Source organism: Helicoverpa armigera, chromosome 12, assembly GCF_030705265.1.
Source record: "Helicoverpa armigera isolate CAAS_96S chromosome 12, ASM3070526v1, whole genome shotgun sequence".
NCBI classification, from domain to species: domain Eukaryota; kingdom Metazoa; phylum Arthropoda; class Insecta; order Lepidoptera; family Noctuidae; genus Helicoverpa; species Helicoverpa armigera.
The window spans coordinates 3418936-3446426 of NC_087131.1; the positions used below are offsets into that span (position 1 = coordinate 3418936).

The window sequence follows — 27491 nt, forward strand, 5'->3', positions numbered from 1 at the left end:
ATCGCCGCATAGATCCGTGCTAGTGTGCCAAAAGTCCGCGGCCGCTAACTCCGGCGCCGCTTTTTTGGCTCCAAGTCAAGGGGTTATAAGGTGAATGTGTCGACTGAACCGACCTGTTCGATTGTTACGCTACAAAAATACATTCAGACCGTCTTGGATACACACTAACAATTTCTAATTAGGTCGGTATTTACGAGCGGGGAATATGCGCGAACCGGACTGCCGCGCGGACTGTAATAAGGTTAAATTATGTTCGCTCTGTATTGAAATGAACATGTGTTTGTGCTCGCGTATTGTGAAGCCATGCACCTTGTCTTTCATTGCAGTTTATTTTCAGACTATTGCCAAAGTGTAGAATGCAACTGCGTGTTTATCAGATCAGTGTTTATCCGTTATGGCCGCAAGTTACTGATATTCTGCAGAGCACTACAAAGACGCCGCGCCGGTGCCATATTGGGACAATCAAATGTTCCCTCGATTATTATTGGTAGTGCAAAATTTGTTTGGTATTGGTTGGCAAAACTCTTTGACAATATATTGATTTATTAAATAATGAAAGTCTAACGTTCAGTGGGTGTCTTTTGCGTTGTATTGTTCAGACGAACAATTGTAAAATGAAAACTGATCTTTTTGACCTTATGTTGTTTGAGTTAGTCATACGTTGTAGTAGGTAGTCAAGTATTTGCGAAACAACCAAAAGAAGTGTTTACAAAGCGAAATAATACTCAGAATTTAGGGATGCATGCAGTCCAAACAGGGCAACAACAAGTAAGTTAGGTTGCCGCATGACAATCGTGTCATTTTACTTGCTAATAGCACTGACCAGCGCATAATGTATCCTGTTATCTCACTCCTCGCTGTGTTTATGTTGTATCATGATAAAGCTTAGCTCCTGCCTCGGGTAATCTAGTACTACATTCATAATTTGCCTAAGATAGCCTTACAGACAGTGGTCTATTTCAAGCTTATAAAGTCGCCAATACAGATAGAAAAATAAACATCTAATGTTGATATTTTGCCGAATAGTAATGCGGAATGATCTCCAAAATTGATAGCAGATAACACGCTGCAGTATGTTACTAATGTAAGGTCACCAATTGCGTCAAAGACTGGCTTGAATGATAAGTTGTGTCTTTGAAATCGCACGTTTTTAGATAATATTTAAATAATCTTTACCACCTACATCAGTATATCTTATCTAGGACCTAAAAAATTATCAAACGTAGGTGCAAAATATTTTTACGTTCCTTTTAGCTGTTTTTTAAGTGCGAGCGTCACAGTTTTTGCGTTTCGGAACCAAATAATTCAATGTTTTTGGTTGTGTGTTGTTCCAAAGTTTCAGGTTACGTAACAACAAAGGGGTTTTTGTTTAAAACAACGGGTCATTTAGTAGAAAAAAGGTTTGTACTCACGTTTCGGTGACGGGGTGGGAGCAGTCGGCGTGCTCGGTGACTTCAGAGCTTGGTTCGCGACCACCTCGTTCGCTTTCGCCTCCGCTGTATAAACAAAAAGATCGCGTTACAAATCATTGTTATCAGCAATACTTTCAGATTTAACGAGATTGAATGCGTTTGTATTGGTATCGTTTTCCCTTTGATAACAAAAATAAAACTTTTTACAATTCTGTGGTTTTGACTTTGGTGTGCTTTATTTTTTTTATGCAATGTCATGCCAATTCAAGATTTTGCGGAACTTAAGAAAATAATGTAGTCATCAGAATGACGACGAAACCTTGAATCCTTAAGACGGAATAACATTAAAAGCACAAAGTAAGAGGTACCTAAGACCCAAAAATATCCGGAATTATACCTCAAGAATACTTCAGAAGAGTTTAGTCATGTTTATTTAAAAAGGAGCAGCATCAGTGGGCAAACCCGTAATCGCACAAAGTGTTTGCACAAACGTTGTCACAAAGGACTACACTATAAAATAAGACGAAGAAGGAAAACAAAAGCAAATAAGGACGCGTCTTTAGAAACGATAAATTATTCGGAAGCAGAAGGTTGCGCTCACTTTGTTTATATTTGCCTGACATCCCTCCGACATGTACCAATATTATCGCGCACTATTTGTTCAAGGAAGGATTTCCGAGAGAATTTTATTATACATTTTCTGGTTATTTTCAGAGAATTATTTGAGTTGCAGAAATGTTGGTAGGGAATTTGAGAGGGATATTATTTTAAAGAGGACCATGTTTAACGGTGGAACTCTTTTGGCTAAGATAATTATTGAATCAACTGTCGTTGATTCGAAAATGCAGTTTTAAGCCACAAAATGCCTCGTTGCAATAAAACCAAAAATAAAGGGTACTTATTTTATACACGAAATAAAACACCCATGAAAACAACGATGCAGAACAAATTAGTCACACAACCAAATAAATTCATACAAATTCTGTAATTACATACATTATAATGAATGCAAATGAATCACATAATGAATTGCAGAGTCCAGCCGTTAACGTAAATAGCCACCCACGTGTTCCGAGAAACGGTAGTCCACTTACCATAACATCGAATCGAGTAAATCGATACGATTAGGAAATTTCATTCGAATAGTGAACAGTAGCTGTGGAACTTTTTACCGATGTTGATACAGCGTCTGATGCATCGGTTTCTGATACATCAACTGTATCGAGTACAACTGGATTAATTTTCGCTTTGATTCCGATAATTCTAAATTTAGACACTGCACTGTTATTTATAAGGGGTGTTGTTGTAATGAAACCACGGCACTTCCCGGCAGTGCGTTGTGATTAGCTGACCACTAACTACAAAGTTTAAACTAAATGCGATGCAGTCGCCCCTGTTTAGAATCTGGTACTAGGAAGTGCATGCGATCGGTACATTTGGCACGCCGCTGTGTTCCAACAACCTATTGAAAGGGATACTTTAAATAAATCGCATCTTTTAAACGCACGTGTAGTCTATTATGAAGATAAACATTAAAGTTTACATGTATAGCTAATATCGATGTTTTAATATTCAGAACATCTTATCAAGTTTACTTTCAAATACAGACCTTTTTATATAGAGGAAAACAGATTTCCTTCAAAGCTCTACAATAAATTTGGCCGACAGTAAATAGGTAGGGCTTAGTGCCACAACACTCTGGACTTACATAAACATTTTATGTAAACCCTATTTGAACTAATCTTTATGAAGATGGGGAATTTCCTTAGAACAACTTGATAATTTGACGAAGTCTAAACAGTACTTCAATGCTAAGATTAAAAGGGAAAGCGGGATCGATAGCGATTAAACTCTTATTCTCTCTCCAAACAAATCTTAACAAAATTGTGTAATTAACGACTCCAACAAATTAAAATAAATTGGTTGCTAAGCAAGTTCTTAATGCTTTTATTTTTTAATTGTTATTAGACCTCTCTAGAAGGATCAAGCCCTTGATTGAGAGGAAACCTAAGTAGAATGACTTAGGAGTGGCTCGAGTTACATTGATAATCATCGAACCACTATCACCGAATGATATGGGGAACACACAGATGTTGGCATTTAAATCCAACAATGATATAATTGATTTCGCCTAAAGCTATTCATAAAAACGCATTGTCAAAACAGACGCTGTATATACGTCAGTCTACGTCAAACACTGGACGCTCAAGATCACAACAACTAAAACTAGCCGGTTACGTCTGCAATAAAATCCAATTGAAAAAGATCAGTTTTCAGGAAAATACATAAAACTTATATTTTAGCCTGTCACGAGTGTGAGATCATTCTTAGATATAAAAGTGTTTTCATAGTCTGAAAATTTTGAGTGAGTTGCATTAGTTCAGTAAACATTTTGAATTGGAACTTAACCTTCATACGACTTTTAAATTCGGCGATCTTTTGGGAGATAAGTAAATAAACACAGGTATGGTGAATTTTGATTCATCATATCAAAAACTTTAACCAATAAATGCGATGCATTCAAAACCTGTTCCATTATTTATGAAACTCAACACGGCCATTACGTCCCAAACCGCAGAAGCTTTCAACAGCATCAAATTAACACCTAACGCTATAATAAACAAACAAACTTACGTACCTATAACAAAACTGCAGTCATGTGTTATTGACGAACACCAATATGGAATCACATGCGAAATTACTGAATCACAACACTTTAAAGATGAAAGGGAAAATATAGACACAGAGATGGAGAGTTTTTGGGGTACTGACGCGCGGGTAGTAATAGACCAATATCGGAGGGCCGGTCTACTAGACCACGCTGGCCTACGGAGGCCAGAGGGCAACTGTGACAGGGCGCGCACTCACAATGGACACTTTCTGTATGTAAATCACAATAAAATACAAGCTTTGTACTCTGATTGCGACACGCTAAACTAAACACTGAACGTCACCTATGGAACGGTGGGTTTTATAAGCGAATATTGACTCTATTTGGTGCATGATACGGTCATACGTTTGTTTTGGAGACAGGAGTATGGGGGGATTGGAAATGTAAACAACTGTGAAGTAGGGGGCATTGAAATTAAAGTATTGGATGAGTAACTGTTTGAAGCTAATTTAGAGAAATGTTATATAAAATTATTAAAATTTGTAGAGGGAAACATCCTTGGGAATTGAATCGAGACAAATAAAAACCAACCGAGCTATGAATGATGATTTGAGTATAGATACTGAAAAGCTTTACAAAATCACAGGTGAACAAGTACCTAAGCATGTGTAGCCAAATATAGCTAAAGCCCAATGAACAATGCGCGATAGAGATATAGATCGCGTTGCGCATAAACGTAGCTTACAGAATGTAACCGATACTTAACATAAGCGATAGCATCAGATTCAAGACTATAGGAACTACGCGCATGCCTAACTAAAGGGCCTTTGTTATTTAAATGTTACGACACGATAATTAAATATTTGTTGGAGCATTATTTATTTGTTAGAAAATGTTAAGTTTCGTTTGCTGCGTTTTCTTATGGCCAATATAGGTTTTAAATTCTGGGAATAGGTCTTGCATCACCTTGCACTGTCCCTGTATTTCACACATTTACTCCAGGATTATTTACCAAAACTATAAAATATTATTATGCATCTATGGCGTTGTGCAATAAATATTTGAAAATTTGTATTAATTACTCCGAATATCAAAACGTAGAATATTAAATCTCAAATGTAATAAAAATTAAAGATTTCGGAGAATTGAGAACCTCCTTCTTTTTAATCGCAATAAAAATAATATCGCATCTTAGTCGTGTCGTATGGTCCAAAAATCATTCGTCCACAAACGGAATGCACAACCGTGCGTGTTCGCAGTGATTGACATACAATATATTGTCTGATGGCAAGGTGTGGTGGATTGTCAGCCTAATTGTGCGAGACTAAAGTTTAGATACAACCATCCATCACTGTGATACACTGCTGGCCTATTCACGACCAAAAACTGGGACGCGGAAACGCGAAATAATTTGTCATTGTATACTTGCTTATTAATTGTTTGTGGTCGACCGCGATTATGTCAGTTTGATTGATATAAACAAAAGAGGTTTGACGTTCTTTTAACTTGAGATAATTATGAAGATTTTTTGCGACTCTTGTTACAGCCTTTTTTACACCAAGCGGTTTTCCCGCGCGAAAACGCGGCATCGCGGCATAAACGGACTGTTATGGTGGACACAAGTATTCAGCAAAAATACATCTTTATACATATACAATAAGCTAAATCTATTTCAGCAAAATTCAGGGTAATTCCGAATCATAAACAAGCACAATACCCAACATCTTAACAACATAATTCAATGAATGAATATTGTAAAAGCCATAACAAATGGTGTTGTTATCCGCTATGGTGGCCAGCCCCATAGCTCCTCGTTGGCCCCTAATAAACCACCCTTAGGGACGTAATAAAATAATACTTCAATCACTAATCCCGTGGTGGTTCGCTGAACATTCCCTTGAGGGTATTTGTTATGAACTTATGAGTTTGGGGTAGGTGTTGCCATAATATAAGAACTTAGATAAAATTATATGAGCTGTATGGTGTGAATCAAAATAAGCATAATTTTTCTTCGAAGTGGAGGTTTCTTAATCGTGTTGAATTGTTATCATCTTCTAATTTTTACAGTTCACACGTTTTTCGTGGACATAGGCACCGGGAATAGGATCAGGAATTTAACATCCCACGTTCTAGTTCCATAGAAAATACTCAACAAAGACTTCAATGAGACAGCCCTTTTTATTCCCCACTAACTGTAAAAGTCCAATTACCCCCACTTAAATGATTTTGCAAAGCTGCTACAGACTTACAAATCATTTAACAAAGCCACTACCAGAGGCCATAAAATTAGTATATTATTACAAATTGTAAACATCCCACTATTACATTCTAGTCCCAATTACATCACTCCAATACATTTTGCGTGGGAAGGCGCGTCCGAAACGTCCTTTCGATAGCTTTCATCAAGTTTTAACGACCAATATAAGTTGAACTGTCCCAAACTAGCGTAGGAATCGATGTGTTAAGTGCTCCAGGGGTCGTAATAGACTGGTCAAGTTTATTTGCGCGGGAAAAATCTTCAATAGAATAGTTATGCAAGCGTTGTAAATGTACGGTATCATTGGACCGTGTCGTGTCAACCGTTCGGCCAATCAAAAGGGCGGAACTATGGGTATCACAGTAACGCAATGCGTGGGCGCACCCTTATGTTAGGATGAACGAAAAGGCATTGTACTGCATCCGGTGGTTACAGTAAGTTTACGGGTATTATGGTGTTTTCGTAATATAGTTGTACATCAACTGATGAAATTGTGTGTTGTGTATAGGCAATGGGCCAGAAACCTGTCACTGCGCACACCGTCGACAATTTAAAGCTCAATTCATTAGTCCTTTGAGGCGCCTTTAGTCCTGTGGTATTTAGCGCTGAAATCACTTGAAATACCCAGACTAGGGCATGCAATACCGGTTAACCGGTTTCGTTTTTACCGGTAAATCGCCCATTTTTGCGAGTTTTAAATTACCGGTAAAAATAATATGAAACCGGTAATTTACCGGTTTTTACGTTTTTCTGATAAAATATAGCAATTGTTCATTTAACGTCAAATCTTTGTTATGTAGCCTAAATATAATGTAATGTTGCATACATTACGTATTGTAAGAGTGTTAAAGTTGCTGTTTTTTAGGAAAGTAAACTTGTGTGTCCTTAACTATCTCTTGGTTAGATACAAATCTTCTTTCTCATCTTAATTTATAAAATCTAAATTAATCTATTTTTCCTCATAGCTCATACTAGGTACAAATGTAGCTAATGCTTATTTTACCTACTCTATGGCCTTACTAAGCAAGGGCTTTTACTTCACCACCATGCGGACAGCTCTGAGGACACGGTGGAGCACACAGTCTAGGTGTGCACTGACTGCGGCGGTACCCTTCGTACCGCCGTGTTGTGGTCGAGGCAATAGGCAGCGGCGACCTTTCGCGTCCTTCCCTCAAGCCATGGTCCGGAGCTAGAGGGAATGGGAAGCCGTCGCCTCCTTCTGCGAAGCAGTCATGCTCGAGAAGGAGACGGCGGAGCGACTGCGAGTAACACCTCTCACCCCAGCCGCTGTAGTGGACAAGGAAGACACCACGGGCGCCAAGGGTCGAGAGACGACTCCCGGCCACCGTAGGCGTCGGTCTGTGGGCGGTGAGTTCGGGTGGCTCATTGTTCCACCGTCTGCATAGACAACAGACCCGTGTCAGCGGCGCGCGTTGTTCCACGGGCTCCTCAGGGAGATGTCAGCAAACCCAGTGTGGCCCAGCAGGGCCAAGGCCTGCCGGGGCCGCGGAATAGTTCGAAAGAGTTACCGCGACCCTGGTCCATAAAACGCCTACTAAAAAACATGGGTTTTAGACGGAAACAGTCTGTCATTTGATGATTTACCATAAAAAAGTGCTTTCACTTCAATGAAAAATGTAATTTTTTACGGTAATTCTTAGCGTTTATCCCGTCTTGTGACGGGGTCGGCTTTCCGTATCTTCCTTCTTCCGCTTCGCTCTATCCTCCTGAATAGACATCTTCCTCTTCGAGTTCGCAGATTTTCATTTCATTCATTACGACACTACCACCACGGTTTCGGCCTGCCTTTGCGCCTTTGACCGGGTATATTGAGATTGAGTATCACATTCACACTGCCGATGTCCTCAGGTGTCACTCCTTTTTACATGTCCGTACCATCGCAGCCGTTTCTCTTGCATTTTGTCGGCGACATCGCGTACGGATGGTACTTTGTTACGGCGGTTTGGTTTTTTGTTACGGCCCACGTCACAAAAAACGTTCACCACCTTATACTTTGCATATTTATTTAGTTTTTGCTTTAAGACTATCCAATCTTATTGTTATAATATCACATTTAAAAAAAATTACAAATATTACCGTTTTACCGGTTAACCGGTAAAAATTCTTAATTCTTATTCTTTATTGCACACTTAACAATACATATTAAAAAATAATAAAGACAGTTTATGTACAATGGCGAGCTTAACCCAGAATTGGGTTCTCTTACAGCCAACCTTAAAGCCATGGAGAGATTTGATAGTGGTAGGGTAGATTAAAAAGTGCACAACAAACATTGAAAACTAACAAAAATATCAAATAACAATATACTAAACATATATATGTAGTAAAACTACACAATACATAAACATAATACATATAAAATATATATATATATATATATACATACGAATATAAATGTCATTCATGTCGATAAATAGTATTCCTTTACTCGTCTCTTGAATGCACCCAACGATGGGCTTTCGCGTATCGAATGTGGAAGGGAATTCCACAGTCTCACAGCACGAACAGTGAACGATCCATCATAGCGGCTCGTAGTGTGGGAAGGGACACGAAGAAGGAGAGATGAGGAAGTGCGACAAGGTTTGCCTCTCGGAACAAGAAACTCAAAACGTTCCCGAAGATATCTTACATACATATAAAATATTTTTTTTACCGGTAATTTTTGTTTTACCGAAATTGCATGCCCTAACCCAGACGCACAATTCTAAACATAGTCCAATATTACTATAGATACTGAGTACTTACTAAGAAATGCAATGTAGGAAAACTATTTCCTTGTTGCCTCTTATCAGAAATGACTTCACTTCAGTAAATAGTAGAGCAATCTGCTTTTCTCGTATCTTTATAACCTTGACCTAGCATGATAAGGCTGTAAGTACTTCCTAGAATTGTGTCTCGTCTAGCTGAGATAAGATTCTGTTCGCCGTCTTTAAATTCGTATCATTGCCTACTCAAGAATTGCAATCTATGATTTCATCTTTTCTTAGATATGTAAAGCTGATGATAGTTTTTGTTTGTTTAACACAACTATTTCAAGTATTATGGGTCTGATTTGAAAAAAAAATAAGTGTAGCATTTATCGAAGACGGCTTCTCATAGCACAGATTACCAAAAAATTACTACGCTATATCTTTATCTGAATTTACAAGAACAGAACAGTAGCAGGCGAAACCGCGAGTAGAAGCCTAGTCTAAAAAAACAGCAAAAATAATGAACGTTAATTATATCTAGGTTAGTTTTCAAGCTTGTAAATGAGGAAAGCTACAAACTTTCTCCCAGCGTTTCAGTAGCGTGCGTTTCCATACATACTTGACAACCCCTTTTCACCCCTTTCGCTACGGAATTACAAAAAATCCTTCCTTAGAGTCCCCTAAGGGTTCTTAAGACATAATATCTCTTGTGAATTTTAAATCTCTACCTTTGCTTTGTCTGCAAGTCTAACGCTATTTAATAACTACGCATAACTAGCTATTTGCATGGTTTTACCTGCATTTTCCAAGTTAACTACCCCGACAACCTTTATCATGTCTGTTCTGTTACAGCCTTTTTATCGTCCCACTGCTGGGCACAGGCCTCCTCTCACGTGGAGAAGGATTGAGCATTAATCACCACGCTTGCTCAATGCGGGTTGGTGATTTCAGACTTTATAGTCCAGGTTTCTTCAAGATGTTTTCCTTCACCTTTTTATCAGCCATTGGTGTCTAAGTATACTTAGAAAGTACATACAAACTTAAAAAAGTTGCATTGGTACTTGCCTGACCCTGGAATCGAACCCACACCCTCATACTCGAAAGGTTGGTTCTTTACCCACTAGGCCACCACGACTTTTATCATGTATCATTGTATTTATGTTTGGAGTGAATAAATAAAAACTCTAACAAAAGTCTGACTATATTATGCTGAAAACCGCATGAAAATCACTCCAACCAAATGTGAGATAATAGCGCTCAAATATACTTAAGTACATACGGGTCAAACTGATAACTTCCTTTTTTGAAGTCGGTTAAAACTTTAAATCCTAATTGATCGTACTTTCAGACTTTCGACTTTCAGATTCACAATACTACTAAGGATGGAGTACCTACTTCATTCTTATTGCACTCCATATAATATCCTATAGCTACATAGGTTGGTAGCAATAATATGAGCCACATGGTAGCATACCATGCGATGTAAACATAGAAATTTGTTTTGCATTATATGGCCCGGCGAAACAAACTTCCTGCCTTATATTTAATAAGGAATGCTTGTGAATATAATCCCACCCAAAACAAAAATGTGAAAGACTGCCAAGTTCGATAATATGGGAATGCTTCGCCTATAAAAGAAGTGAGATCTGAATAAGTACCAAGTTCCATACACATACCTCAGTTAAAAATAGTTACTTTTTAATGATGTTACTTGGCAAGTTTTCATACACCTTGTTATAAACCTACTAAACGCAATGAATCAAGTATTTAATTTTCTATTAAAACTTGCCAAGTAATCATCATTAAAAAGTAACTATTTTTAACTGAGGTATGTGTATGGAACTTGGTACTTATTCAGATCTCACTTCTTTTATAGGCGAAGCATTCCCATATTATCGAACTTGGCAGTCTTTCACATTTTTGTTTTGGGTGGGATTTCATTTATTTTGTAAGGTTGTTTATTTTATTTTTTCTTATGATGAAGTTAGTTAAAGAAATGTCTCATTTATACTATCTTTTAGATTTTTAATATGCACTATGTTTCTTACAAAGAAATGAACTAGATTAACTATGACTAGATTTACCAACTGACTGACATGACATGTTATCATATATTATGTTCTTGGATCAAAGTTACACATTCGTTATTTTCGAAAGTGATTCACACTTGGCCGTTTTCAGATTTTTACTTTACTTTGACTAAATACAAACCTTTGTACCATTCGAAGATATATTATATAAATATAGATAAATTTAGTTCGTTTTAGTTCCTTAGGGGTATAAATTTACACCGGGTATAAAACACCTTCATTATTTTGAAACCGACTCACACTTGGCCATTTTCAGATTTTTCCCTTTACCTTGACATAAAGACCTACCTCCATGCCAAATTTCAAGTCAATACGACCATTGGAAGTGGTCTAGGTTTTTGATGAGTGAGTCAGTGAATCAGTGAATCAGTCAGTGAGTGTATAGTAAAAATAGCGATTTTCTGACGTCAATATCTCAAGACCTACAATAGGTATATTAATGAAATTTTGTATTTTAGATAAGTGAGGGGGTCTCAACAGATACTAGAAATTTGATATGCGTAAATAAAATAGATTTTGAGTTACAGGGGGGTCGAATTTGGCCCGAAATGGTTCGTGTAATATAACCCACGGCCGGTGTGTCGCCTTTTTTGCTCGAACTTGGCGGACACACTGCCGTGTGTCTAGATCCTCTGTGAAGTACATTTCAACTAGGTACTTTAGTGTTTAGAATTTAGATATGTATGCTAATGTTTTTGTTTGTAATTTGTAATGTCTGTTCTATTTTAATTGGATTATGAAACTTGCTGCACCAAAATCTTTAGGACCGATCTAAAAATGTAACAGCATTGGTGCTGTAACTATTGGTACTCCGTTAATTGTCTGCGTCATCTTTTCAGACGATTGTCGTCCGCTGACCTCACAAAAGCCTAAGTTCACCACTTTGCTGTTTAACTTATACCTTATAATAATAACTAAGTAATTATACCTAAATATTCTTCAAACATCCTAAGTTACGTGAAAAGGTAGAGTGCTGAGTATAATGTTAAATGAATAACCAAACGTTTTTAACTTCTGAGTATGTAAAAATATAATTACACCTTTAGGATAACTCTTTTACAAAAAATAAAGAAAAGCTCATCATATGCTTTGGAGTACGGTATCCACAAGTTTAACATTTCCATAAACTTCCTAATGAACAGCGACATTTAGTGAGCACGGCCTAAAATATCTATTGACCATTGCAAGCATGTTTGGCATAGCTACAAAATGTTATCGTCGTTGCCTATTTCGGGCAATGGTCATACTTACTAGTGCACATTAGGGCGGTTCTACAGGAGCGTTTCATGTTTAAGCGCGATTTTAGAAACGCGCGTTGCTATGTTACCACGTGAAAGCGAGCATGTTGTATTTTGATATATTACAGGTTTCTGTAAGCTGGTGTTTCTACATTTCACACTACTCGCTCAAGTATAGGTACAGGCTTTTTGAGGAGCGCACTGTATGTAAGCGTGTTAAGTCGCTTATGTCATAACCACTTTGTACGCCGAGAAAAAAGCGCTAGTCTAAAATCGCCCTAACTAATACGGGCATATCGTGTCAAATGGTCGGGAATGTTCGGGAATGTCCGGGTAACATGTGCATTTCTGTGCAACATAGTGCGAGTGCATTGAACTATTACAAATAAATACCGGGCCGCATTACCAATGCGTGTTTCCGATCATTCACGGAATTACTAACAATGTATGTGTACCCTTGGCTTTATTTTTGCTATTGAAATTATTGGTAAACTGATTGGGATAATTATGTTACAATTTTTCTTTAGAATGAAAATCTGGTGGATATTAATAAATAATTTTCGAATAAAAAATTAGTAACTATTAATTTGAAGTGACAAATTAAAATTCTATGGTAATAATATCAAGCGAAAAAGTTTGTATGTTTGGACGCGTTTATCTCAGGAACTACTTGTCTGATATGAAAAAAAATTCAGTGTTAGATAGTCCCATCTAGAAAGAAAATTGGGCTAGGTACTCTTTTGCCTTTTATCCGGGTGCGTGAAGTATTTCCTACGGGACATAAGTGAAATTAGTATCATAGGCTAGCTCCTACATAAAATTATTTTAATGAACAACAAATTCCGACGCACAAATGCACACTCGACATTTAAAGTGATGCCGTATGCGAGTAACATTTTCTCTAAAATGCTTGAACAGTTTGAGCCAAAACAAATTAGATGGTTGCCAAAAATCAGCCATTGGACCGGATCTTAGATATTATTTAACAAATGTATCACGTGAACAGAACTAGGTCATTCTTTGGAAGCTATTTCTAGAAATTATGAAACATATTTCTTTTCATATCATTTTCTGTAGACTATATGAAAGTCTGTAAGTTATATTTTTTGTATAGATACTTACGTCGAAATATTCCCAAAAGAAAAGAAGGTAAGTACCTATATACTTATTTATCACGTAGGGTACAGTTAGTGACAATATAGGTACTTAATATTTTTTTTCAATTCTATCGCGTATATGTCTATAAAATCAAGATGTTGGTGACACAATACACTTCCTGATTTTTTTCAGTCAGTTCCTCATTGTATTAGTTGTTTTTTGCAGAATCAATACTCCCTGTATTTACAGACAATTAGCTCAGAAGAAAAAAATATGTACTTAAAGTTCTAACTTATTCATTTAGAAGCTGATTAAATTGCCTTTTAAATTCCTATATAATTGGATCCTATCAGAAAACCTCAAAGGCGTACCAGGACCTATTAATTAGGTAATCGATCCCCCTTCCTATTACTATCCGGGGCTTGTTGTGGCTTCGCTTCGCAACATGTTATATCGTTCAAGTCTGAAACTATACCATGTACAGATAGAAACAAAAGTCTATCTATTAACACAATAAAAATTAAGCAGAAATAAGTGACAGTCGCGAATAAAACAATCTATAGGTGCATCGAATGCTACGCATTTTGACTAAGGTATAGAGTTTGTAAACTCTTTTTGAGAGGCCGACAATATTATAATCAAGTATTTCACTGCGACTCATTTAAGTCTAAAATTAGGGCTTATAGATTTAAGACTGGCATGTTAGACATTTGGCTCTACAGGAGATCTGATTATTTTTTGACAGTGCGAGCTATATGATCTGTTCTTGGCACACATTTTACATGAAAATGTTTTTTGTGGAATTTATTATTCAGATATATTGTAATGTTGATTATGTTCATGGAATTTTCTTTCCAACTGTACCAGGCAGGTATACTGCTTCCTGAACCCTCTAAACTAAATTGTTTAGAACAAACTCTTCTCGTGGTTTACGATCATAGCTCTATTATGCCGTATCCGTTTGTAATTGTAACGTTTAAACGGGAAACGTTAAGTACGGGTACATGGAGTATGTAATACTTCAGAGTGAACTTGTCTATATTAATACGCGTACATGGAGTATGTTTGTGACAGAGAGCGAACCTGTCACGTATAGTGGTTATAAAAAGTCGGGTCATTAAATTCTGAAATTAATTGTGAATGTAAAAAAGTTCAAAATTTTAGAACCTACGTTTCGAACACTAGAATTAAAAAAGTGAAAGTTCTATCAAAGTTCATGTTCCCTTATAAGCTCTAAGACTAAGACGTCCTTACGGCTTGAGTGAATGGCTAATCTCATCGGCATCACAGTAAGGTAGCAATGTACTCGTGGTTTGTACAGATCTACGAGATTCTCAGTGCCTAGTATACAATTCTGTAGGCCGAACTTTAGACAATAGTACTGAATGACAAATCTGAATCAATAGATTGCTATCCACTACAAAATTATGCGAAAATTTCGAAAAAAAGAAAACAACGCAGAATGTGTGTTAATCCATATTAACAAGAAAAAAAGCTACTTTCACCATATAGTTAAAAATTGTACATCAATGTAAATAAAATCCCGCTTTAATAGCAATCATTTGAAAGCTAACACTCTGTCAATTATCTTTTCATGTGATACTCGTATTAACACTTATTTGACGGCAAAGCCCTATCGAGCTCGTCTAAACGATGCTATCACAATAAAATTATATGCAATAGAATATGAACCTTATCACAAGAGCAACTAAACCAAAAATTGCCTGAATGGTATAAAGTTGATTGGCTGGGGTGTCATGTATCCTTTGATTAGTATTACAGTTTCATCAATGAGTCAATAAGGTATTTGACCTCTGGTAAGTGACATTTGTGTATTTGTTTGATAAAAGGGCGAGTTATTTACAAAATAATTACTTACATTTAACTAATTTTAATTGACTTCACAGGCAGGTATATTAATTAGTGCAAATACATACACGAAAAACAATATAGCCTATATTGGTAGTCGGACAAACATCTACTTTATGTTTTGTGGGACCGCATAGGACCTCACTAACAGGCGTGCTTTCAAACCTCTTGGGGAAGTATCAAATTATCTCTTTTTTACCCCACTACGCCACGCAAAAGAGGGTAATGTATTTATCACCCTATACATGGGAGAATATAATTATGTATGTGGGTTTGTCGTGGCACTATTTTATGATAAAAAATATGGAGAAGGCACTGTAACTAAGTTGTTCGAAATAATTTATCGGTAACTAGGCCACAATAAAACTTGTAAGACCCATAGTTTTATTTTGTATTACCGTTAGACAAGATAATTAATAGAGTGCCTAGGTTATTTACTTTACAGAAATATGAAAAAAGTTATAATAAGTTAAAGCTTCGGAGCTCAGCTGCAAATTGCTTGGGATAACACAATAATACCGAGTTTGTGTTGAGTATTTAGATAATAATGTGGTCGTATTTACTAGATATTGTTGCTATAAGGTAAATATACCGTTGTAAAAAGCTTAATATATAATATATAATTCTATTAAATATTGCAGTGATTGCGATGTTTCAACCAGTCTGTGTATTCTGTGCAAACAGCACAGGCGATGTTCTAAGCTGAAGCTACTATGAATCTCATTGAAACATAGAAGAATACATTTTCTCGGACACGGTAATGTCAAAAACTACTTGACCGATTATCTCGGTAGGTATGAGGTGAGGTAATGCATTTATCTAGCTAGGAAATGTGTAATGAAGTTCCCAAGGGACATAGGCAAAACTGCGACTAGTGCATGCTATACATGAGTAAGTATATTGAGTATTATTGACTAGGTACCAATAATAGAAATACGAACCCTTCACCAACGTTGGAACAACCTTCTTCGGCTTCTTATTAATCTTAATATTACAAGTCAACTTCTCAATAGCCTTCAATATCTTAATGCTGACTTTGTTAATCGTTCTGAGCTTCGGATCGCTATATTTCGTTCGTGATCCATCGCCTACAGTTTTCTCACGACCCGAGTCAACACTATCTTCCGATTCAGTCGTCGAGTTCTCTGACACAGGATGGAAAATATAAGGGCTGCTTTTGAAGCAAGGGGAGTTCATTTTGCCTTGAAAACTTCACTGGGAGAAACACACAAGGAACCTAATCATATTAGAAGTTCAATACTGATAGTTAAGAACGACTATTCTCTACGAAGTCTTGATGAACGTTGTGCAAAGGCGGCGACGATACTGCTCTAAGACTATTCGAAGTTCAGGAGGCGATATCCAGAAGACCCATAGACCGTGACACCGCTCCCTAAGTCAAGCCCCTGAGACCTTGGCTGGGCTTATTACGACGACGTAATTAATCTGGATTTGGCTACAAATGATTGTTCAATGGCAGCATAGAGACGTATAGCAATCAGACTGAGACTAGAGCAAATCGACTGTAAATGGGTGAATCGGTTTGACTGGATGTGCGATTTTGTTCAAGACATGCATTTGTTAATTCGTTAAGGTCAAATAAACTTATGCTACTAAAACTAAGCTTGAGAAATATCTGGCAATTTTTAAATTTTTTTTCTAATCTAATTTGTAACAATACGTAGCTAATCCAAACAACCATACATAGAAATTTGGGGAGACCTATGTAGGTATTACAAAATGATGAACGCATTCAAGTAAATTATTTAAAGAGGTAGAGAGAGAGAGAGAGAGAGGTTGGAGAGGTACTGTAATTGTTCTTAGGTAATAATTTCGATTAATTAAATCCTGGGAAAACCACTACACACCTTCTATAGCTACTGCATTTACCATATTCAGCAAAATAATAAATGATGCGTTACAAGTATACACATCTACCTACCTCCTAATATCTATAGAGTTATGATGAAACATACATCAAATAAAACATTCAGACCTAATAGGCTAGATATATAACTACCACAAACTATTAACATAATTATCCGAATAGACCAAATTATCAAAGATCAAAGTACGAATTTCCCAAAGCGTGTCACAAAAGTATCTTCGTGGTAGGAAGCCCAATTTCCGTCGCTAAAAGAAACCACAACAACTCAGAGAACCAGAAACAATCGTTTGAATGTCAAAAAATAGGTCAAATGTCTATTTCCGTTACATCATTCAAGAATCTAAATATATAAAACTCAAAGGTGACTGACTGACTGACTGACTGACATAGTGATCTATCAACGCACAGCTGAAACCACTGGACGGATTGGGCTGAAATTTGGCATGCAGGTAGATGTTATGACGTAGGCATCCGCTAAGAAAGGATTTTGATCAATTCTACCCCCAAAGGGATAAAATAGGGGATGAAAGTTTGTATGAAACTTTGTCTATTTTAAACCGATCGGACTGAGACTTTGCATGCATAAAGCTACTATGGCGTAGGCAACCCTTAAGAAAGGATTTTGATAAATTCCATCCCTAAGGGGATAAAATAGGGGATGAAAGTTTGTATACATCTTCTTAGATTTGTACACGCTAATCTTCCGAACTACTGAACGGATTTCAATGATTTTTTCTTTGTTGTATCAGTATTAAGCCTGGTCAACATATAGGCTATAATTTATCTTCGAAACTTGAAGACCTGATGCAGAACTCCAACAGACCAACAAAACTATAAGAGATACAAAAATGGTGCCATGGCAAAAATTGTTTCATGTGATGAGCATTTTCAGCTGAGATAATAAATTTTAAGATCTGGAACACCTGATGTGGAACCCCAAGAGCCCAGCTTCTCTATACCATATACAGGTATGACGTTTTAGCAAAAGTTGTTCAATTTGATAAGCACTTTCTATTGACTTACACAAATTGAAGATCTAAAACACCTGATGTGGAACTCCAGGGGCCCAGCTAGACTATAGCATATAGAGGTATGACGTTTTAGCAAAAGTTGTTCAATCTGATAAGCACTCTCTGTTGACTTATAAAAATTGAACCACACCTACACCTGATGTGGAACTCCAGGAGCCCAGCTAGCCTATAGCATATGAAGATATGACGTTTTAGCAAAAGTGGTTCAATCTGATGCACTCTCTATTGACGTATAAACATCGAAAATCTGGAACACCTGATGTGGAACTTCAGGAGCAATACTACACTTGAAATGTATAGAAATGAATGTTATGAAGTAGGTATGTTGAATCAAAAAAGTAATTAGTCCGTCTTTTAGACACGTATTTTTCTTTTCTCTCTCTCACAAACAAATAATAACGAAGATACAACACCGCTTGAATTCACTGCTTAGTACAAATTTTACATACCTAGACGTGGCGTCACGAGCCCCCACTCTCCGACTTTGTTGCGTTATATCTCATTATTATATTGTATGTCTCTTCCAGACCTCGGGACTATAGAGTTCCGAATTTTTGGGAGGCAAACGTGGGGCCGAAGCCAACTCGCTGAAGCCCTTTTGAGACAACTTTAATGAAATGGTGACACAAAACCGACGATTATGCCTTTATACACTATAGAAATGAACCCAAGTACAATCCCCGGTAGACGTCGTTAAAAAAAGACAATCTCCGGTTTTGTGCTAAAATATTGCTAACTATGGAGGAAAACTACTTGGGCTATTGTGATGGGATGTTAGTGGATGACAATGTACCTATTAGGTACATCTAAAAATGGCAGGTGGAGACTCGCCACCTCACTTACTGGGCCCCCGGGAACCAGTCACTGAATAGCAACAAGAGGGCAACAGGGACATGAGCGGCTGAAGGGTGAGGATACCTCGGTGGACTTTAAACGCAGATTACGCGCTCCCTGTGCTTACCATGAGGCACCTACCCTCCGAGTAGGGCTACTAATCCTGCTCTAGCGACTCCACTCTGGACGGCCAAGCCAAGCCAGAGGCGTGAGACCTACCCCCGTCATGATTCACTCCGACCGGCCGGAGATGGGGGACAGTATACTCTCCCTGGAGAACTCAGTATATATAGCCCCGTGGGGTCGCTACTCCCCGTCTCCCAGCCTCAGATGTCCTGCGGTACCTATATCTCATTATTATTGTCGTTATTATCTCAAGAGCCTTTGTCCCAATTATGTTAGGGTCGACTTCCAGTCACGATGCAACTGAGTACCAGTGTTTTACAAGGAGCGACTGCCTATCTGACCTCCACGACCCGATTACCCGTTCAACCCAACACCCCTTGGTAAGACGTACTGGCTTCTGACTACCCATAACGACTGCCAAGAATGTTCAATGACAGCCGGAACCTACAGTTTAACATCCCCTCCAAATGACGGTCATTGGTATCCAAAATATACGTAGAAAAAAGTTGCTGTTAAAGTACAAAAATTAAGTATATAGAACGTTTCTCTTCGGTCCCTTAAAATTCAATATCAGACTATTCAGATCTTTGATTTTGCTGACCCCGTAGTCGCTGGCATAAGGGACAGGATCCGCGTACGAAGTCGCGGGCAACAGCTAGTTTGTGTATAAAATGATGAAAGTCTAAATATAGCTATTGTAGCGCCTACAAGAAAAATGACAGCAACACGCGTTGGAGGGAGTTGCTATGATGTTTTAGTAAGGAGGTTGGTAATTTTACAGCGGTTTTACGAACGTCACATGGGATAAAATATAGCCTAAGTATGTTACTCGGGAAGAGAGTAGCTTCCTAACAGTGAAAGAATTGCTCAAATTGGTTCAGTAGTTTCGGAGCCTTTAAGGTCCAAACAAAATAAATGTTTCCTCTTTACTATATTAGTTTAGATTATAGGCAGTGTAAAAATAGCACATTAAAATATAATAACTGCGTAATAAAAAAGTGTTTTAATTATTTTCTTCTAAGGCTAGTAAGTACCAAAAACGTGATCAGAATTAAGAGAGGTTTTAATTAGGTAAGTAAATACCTACTCATTTAATAAATATTCCTTCCTAAAATTAATCCCGGCTTTAAGCTTTCTTGACCTCTGTTTAGAATTATCTTATTTTATTGTTCTGTTGCCAAGCAATGTAGAAATAAAAAAGATACGGAAAAATCCGAAGAAACAGAGCACTTAATTGATTGAGGGAAGATTAAGAAAGGTTTATGTAATAAAAATAGCCATAAAGTAATTCATAAATGAATAATGCTAAATTCCGTTCATATTTTCAACAACAAAGACGTTTTGTTCAATTTAGCCAATGTGTTTTGCGTTAGTCTGAACTCGCTAATATCAGGAATTACTGGTCTGATTTGAAAAAATATTCCAGTGTTAGGTAGCCCATTTATCGAAAAAACTTTAAGGTACTTTTTATCAGGTACATGAAGTAGACCCTTCTTTTTTTTTGCTTCAGCTGAGGAAAATGCCTGACACACACCGCCCGGGGAGACGGTGAGGTTATGTGGGGCTTGCACCCACTAAAAACCTCAGCGTTTGTGCCGTCTTCTGCCTTTTAGAGAGGGGCCGCGAGGACCAAAGACGACTTTCGTGACCTCACATGAAGTAGACTCTACGGAACACGAGTAAAACTACCAGTACTAGCTAGTGTTACATACGGGTCCCTCGGCATGGTAACGGTTGACATTCTAAAACCATCTTTACTATCACTGTAAAATAACACAGCGCGACTTAACGTGTTCTCCGAAGCACTAGTCATAGAGTTCAAACGTGGAACGACTTCCAGTTCAAACGTGGAACGACTTTCAGTCCAATAAGGTCGCATTTTAAATCATTCTTCAACCTTCTTCAGAAATATCGATAGCTTAAGACGAACTCTTTTAGAGTTTTGACTCGGAATTTTTGAACTAAGCTTTCGATAATGATGTAGAATTTAGAAGTTAACTTACAAAGTATATATAACTTATATTTTTTTTTATTTCGCTCAGGGTTGTCAGTCTAATAAATATTACTTGTCACAGCCTTTTTATCGTCCCACTGCTGGGCACAGGCCTCCTTTCACACGGAGAAGGATTAAGCGTTAATCACCATACTAGATCACATAATCAATATTTCTATGGTACAAGAAATTACAATAACAGACGTTTGGATGTTTAGTAGTGATTTTAGGGATAGTTGAAATAATTAGGTAAAAAAATGTTATTACGATTGCTTCTACAGCAAGTATTGATAAAAAAACTGTATCCTTTTTCTGGCAATAGACCCTTAATTATGTACTTTATCAAGTAAAGAATGAACAAATGGAACGAGCTCTAGCTGAATAATTCTCACAGAAAACAAAACAAAGGTAGTGTGGATCTAGGTTATCAATTAGATAACATTCACTGAAATGGTCTGAATACTTATTGAATAGGTATACCTCGTGCTTGATAATACACGAAGTTCTATTAATTAACTAAGTACTAACCAATTCTCTTCCTAGAAATTGTAAGGGTAGGTACACTTTGTTATAGCTTTAGCTAAATATTCTTACGTAAATACGAAGGTCCTTAATTTCAGCATAGAAATCTTCTAATAACTACGAATTGAAGTTTTTGTTTTAGCAAGCTTTTTAGGATAACAATTCTACATTCCAGCCACTAATAAAGAAAATTGTGCCTATTAACTTTCCTACCTGAAACACATTTTATTTATGCTCTGAAAGACTCAGCGACAACATTTTATATCAACCAAAAAAATTAACACGCATTTCCACAGTAACATTAAAACGAGATTATCACTACATGAAAAAATAATACTTATTCACTACAAAACCTTTTTACGAAAACATTATTATTTTCCCGTTTAATAACGTGAGCCAGGGACATTTTTTTGTCATACAAATTAAGTTTCCTTTCGCAATATATGAGTTCGCCTGAAAATAGCCGTAAACCTTTATTACCTACGCTAGGGATGAACAAAAACAATTTTGTTGGCCTAGCTCCTTTTAATTTATTCTGCCTAGTAATTTTACATAAAATATGAGTGCCTACTTTCCCTGAAGGGATAGGCAATATCACACATCGAGGATCTGGATATTGGGGAAAAAGCCTGTTTTAATACCGCGGATAAGTATAATTCATCGTGTGTTGCTATAGAACGTTTTCTAACCGAAAAACCGAACATAAAGGAACTGAGTTTTCTATTAAAAGAACCCATAATTTACTAATTATTTGCAATGCCAGTAATGTCCAATGTCCAGTAGAAAGTAAATTCTTCCCCGAGATAAAAGTATAAAATGTCATTCGGGGCTTCCCAAAAGTGAAATTGTTTTTAAAATCAGCTGGTTAAACTTTTAAAACGTCTATTATAAAATATTATTATGATGTACAATATAGAAGATATACCTATAGAACGAAAATAGTTGATACACATCGAAGTTTACATAATGCCTGCCTCCGAAACTCATCTCTATAAACCATGTTTGTGCCGAATGTAAGCTGCTCTAACGACCCGCGGTCGCAAGTCAGTTATGTCGTGTTTATTATTTGGCTGTGGGAATTAATTGTGTTCTATATCCCTTATATTAAGTATTTGTTATAGTTAATTTGGATTCGGTTTAGACATTGATTGATTAAAAGCAATAGATTCTTTCTACGCAATTTGTTTCCCTATTTATTGAAAAATAATTTAATATGAAAGCAAACAAAACCACGACATTTTCTTGGAAACGTGTTTTAAATTGCATCCGATGCGTTTACAAAACTGTTTGATATAAACATTCACTTTCTTTTGAGAATTTTCCTTTGAAATATTTTTCCAAGTTCCTAACATAAGCAGTTTTATCGTAGAACTGAAGTGTTTGATATTCATAATATTCAGATACAAAAGCACTTACCTGATCTGTTTTCTTCGTGTGCTGAGTCATATGCCCTAGATACGGAGCTGCAGTCCCTTTCATCTTGATTGAACGTCCTGTAGTACTCCGTACGTTCCTGTATCGGAGTGCCTCGCTCACGTTCGTTCCTCACTGATTGATGAGACAATAAGCTAATGTTCTTTGCATGTGTGCGCGGCGTCTCCGCACCGTTCATATCACCCGTGTTCATCGACCGCTGGTCACTCCTAAACCGCTCCTCACTATCCTGACCGTCACACCCATTCAGCACTATCTTCTTTATAGTCTTCACTTCTTCGACTTCGCTTATCTTGTGCTCAGAGATCGTCGAACGCTTTGTAATTTCCTCCTTCGTATGGAAATTACTGTCGCTGATAGAGCCCGACATTGTCTTACTTTCATATTCACATTTGCCATTCAACTTGCTCTCTGGTCGCAAATATTTTTCAAAAGGATCACTATTCCTTTTCGTATCAAAAGGATTCTTAGTGTTACTTTGTGCGTTGTTTGGAAGACTTTGATTTTGGAACTGATCTACATGATTTCTTTGAGAGAATTCAGATTTTTCGTTGGCAGTAGTTGTCGGTGTATAAGAATGATATCCATTGGTATTTTCGTTGTGATAAGAATACGGAAGACTGCTAGGCCCAGAGTCGTTTGTTTGCGTAAAATATGTAGGAGACTTCAAGTCTGAACTGTAGTCAATATTTGACGAACTATCTTTGAATTTATTTCTATCTAAGCTGGAGATTGACGCCCTACCGTTCGGTACGGGAAGTTTCGAACCACTTGAATAATTCGAGGGTAAAGTCGTAAAAAATGGATTTGTTGGATGGAATCTAAGTGGTTCTTCGTTCTGTGCCACTGATTTAACGAGCGGTGTAGAGTTAAGCGCCGCGGGAAGAGAGTTTAAGGATGCTCGAATGGCTGACGGTGAAGGTCGACTTTGCGGTGATTGAGACGGTCGGATGGTAGCAAATACGGGAGCCTGGGGAGTTGCTCTGCCGCTTTGCACTTCAGCTATTAGATGCGAAGGCCCTGGAAGACCAATAAAACAAGTTACTATACCATGTAAATAAAACTTAAAGTCTAACTACAAAACTAAAAACGAACATCGCGGCATAAAGTTCAGCCTGTCAATACATTTAAAGGAAGTTGTGTCACTCAACATTGAACTTTAGCTGCGCAAACATAAAGTTGAGTTAGTGTTGCAGTGCCTTTCAACATTTCCTGGCAAACTGAGGAGCGATAAAGTCCCCGCTTCGCAATGGGGCTCTGCATATGCAGACGTGCGATAAAGTAATACATGTCTACTACACAAAAGGAATATTCCAGACTGGGAGAAGTATTCCACCTTCCTTGATTTATACGCTAGCTCATATTTTGTCTACTAAACAAGTTATATTGCTTTAGTTTTGCGTTTATGTTGATTTTCAGTATCTTTTATTTGGATTAGCATATTAGAATTTCATGATTTTCATACGGGTAGCTAGAAGGTAAACGGTGAAGTGTTTGTTTAGTTTTGAACCTTTGGCTGTGACATTTTGCGCTTTATAAATTGTGAATATGCGGAAACACGTGCAGCCACTTTGCCGAAACATTATGAATGAGAATGTGGGGAAATAGGCCTGAAAATACCGACAAATTATGCTTATGTTGTTTACAATGTGCTTTTGAATAAATGCTTCTGTGAATAAAATCATTAGATTTTTGATTTTGAACATTTAGATTATTTTCTGGTTTTCTGAAATACACAAATATTATGTCCAAGTTCCTGCATTCGTTATCGTACACTGCAGACGAAATAGTCGCCTGAGAGATGACCCGATGGTTGGAAAATCTTGATTCCCATCAAAGTTTCCAGTCGGTCTGATACCGTCCAAATACTAGTAACAGAATTCCCGCTAAGGTAAAAACAACTATTGATATGCAATTGATATCCAATTGACACATAATTAAATTAGCAGAATTGAGCCCTGATCAATGCTCAATCACTGATTAATGCTTAATCCTTCTTCGTGTGAGAGGAGGCCCAGCAGTGGGACGATAAAAAGGCTGTAACAGTAACAGTTAACATAGCCCCTGATCTATGTACATAATTTGCGTATATACTTCCATTCATCTCCATTCTGATTTATGAGCCCGAACAAACTATCGGCCAAATAAAAGTTTGTAGTGTGCGAGTACTTTTAAGCTTGCGATGTTCCAGGCTAATCCTGCCGACGAAAGCTTTGATGCACCGGAGTTTAGCCAATCAGAAGCATGGAACTGAAAGCTGAAGTAGTGGGTAGTCCGCTTTAACGTAACAAGGAATTCCCTTGAAAATATTTGATGTTGTTGTTGCCTTTCTGAATGATCTAGCTTTTTTTAAATCATTTTCATTTCAAACTTTATAAGCTGGACAGAATTATTATTAGTTTTTGGAGGAACTTATGTATGATCTGATCGAAGTTAGTTTATATGTATTCCTTTATTTAAGGCTCCTAACTAGGTCTCAAGAAATACTACACATAAGTTAGCACAACTGTTTCTTTGCATGGCACTTTGTTTAACCTTTGTTTTGTAAAGGTGTTATTTGGAATACCACCTGAAGCTGCCGAATGCACTGGCAGCGGCTTATAAGTAGGTTCACATACATGCAGTATGCCCTTGCTGTCGAAAACTGTCAGCTTGGTTTCAATAAGTCTTTACTGATTGTTCTAAGAGAATCTATCGTAACTAGACTAAAGTCATCTCTAACTAGGTGCCTACTGCTCTCTACTGGAACATATACTTTAAACTGAACTCGAGTTGAAACTCACAAATTTTTTCAAGCCTTTGTTGAAGAACTTTCTCATTCGTCTCCGCCGTCGAGGTGTGAACTGAATCAAATCATTAGATTTGACTTTAATGTATGTAGTTCAAACAATGTAGGTATCTATTTACTGCAAAACCTTTATATATAGAAACGATCCATAATAATGTAACTGTTTGTGGAAAAGAGATCTCTCTGGGTCAGCGGGGCCCAGCAGGGCCAAGGCCTGCCGGGGCTGCGGGATTGTTTGAAAGAGTTACCGCTACCCTGGTACATAAAAGGCCTACGACGGAACACGACGGTTTTTCTTAAAAATATCTCTTTGGGTGTTGGTGAAACCATGGTGAACAGCTAGTAGTAAATAAATGGACACATGTTTTCTTGTCCCTTAAACATAACTTAGTTGTGTTTAAGGGACTTTAGGGGTTTTAGTTAGGGTTGTTTCTCTCTTAGACCTACCGCAGTATATTCTTAGTTGGTAATTACAGAAGATTCTAAGAAATCTATATCTATACATATAATAAAATGATAGGAAAGTCAAAACTGTACATTGAATATTTTTTTAAAAGAATACTTGGGGGGGTGATCCATAATCGATTCTGAACCCAAATATGTAATTTTTAGAATTTTTGTCTGTATGTCTGTTTGTCTGTATGTTTGTCCCGGATAAACTCAAAAAGTGCTGCATGGATTTAAATCAAATTTTGCATGACTATTACCTGGGGGCCGGTTCAACACATAGGCTATATATTATCACGCTATCACCTACGGGGGGTGAGCAATGAACGATTAAATGTACGAGAATGCAGACGAAGTCGCGGGCAACAGCTAGTATAGAATAATATAAAAATAGGAGTCAACTCACAAGTTTCATAATATTCTTGAAGAAATACTTGTTTATCAGACAGGCCATGACAACTATTATTGCCACAACTTTATTGCTGAACCGAGAAACTTCTGGGGACACAAAACAGTGAAATGTGAAAAGACCAGATAAGGAATACCTCCGCAATGTCATATTCTAACATCACTAACTTTCTTCACTTCTTTCTGATTTTAATCTTCTAAAAGTTTTTTCATTGTTTTTGATTTAACTTCTTCCAAATTATCGGTTTTTTTAACACAAGTTTTTAAAAGGTATTAAATCGTAAGTAGCGGTTTATTTGACTTTTTTTCATTAATTAACATTTCTCAGTATTCTTGAATGTGAAAGAATACTGAGAAGAATATAGCTTGATGCATCGCTGGAATTAGTTAAAAATAATTATGTATAGTCGAAAATATTGTTTAGTTTCTTTGGGTACTCAGGAATATTAGATCCGAAAATTCCTTAAAATTTTCCAACACCAAATTATCGTGTATGAAAGCTGATTTTCACCAAAACCGAGTATTTTTCTTATTTGTAATCTATTGATTATTTTTGCTGGAACATGTTCACTTATGAGAAATTAGAATTGTTTTTATTTATGATTTTGAAAAGTTTGTTTACACCAAAATGTCAAAACCAGAAGAGTACGTCATGTTAACATTCGCTCTATTCTCTATTTTAAGGATGGTTGGAATGTGCAAAGCGTCTTTACTTTGTAATGAAATTGGTTATG

The 27491-nt window shown here is 37.1% G+C and overlaps 1 protein-coding gene across 7 annotated transcripts in view; it reads right to left on the bottom strand.

Moving 5' to 3' along the window:
- The window catches only part of LOC110378155 (vinexin), a 170424-nt gene that overhangs the window by 105360 nt on the left and 37573 nt on the right, over positions 1–27491 (bottom strand). For 4 of the 7 annotated variants that reach the window (XM_064037173.1, XM_064037174.1, XM_064037175.1 and 1 more), the window contains 2 exons: positions 23097–24134; positions 1413–1496 (listed from right to left, as the gene is read on the bottom strand). In XM_064037173.1, the coding sequence (XP_063893243.1) occupies positions 1413–1496; positions 23097–24134 (1122 nt within the window). Of the gene's footprint in view, positions 1–1412; positions 1497–16227; positions 16499–23096; positions 24135–27491 lie in introns of those variants that run through there. The other 3 variants (XM_064037180.1, XM_064037179.1, XM_064037176.1) reach the window with 2 other exon arrangements.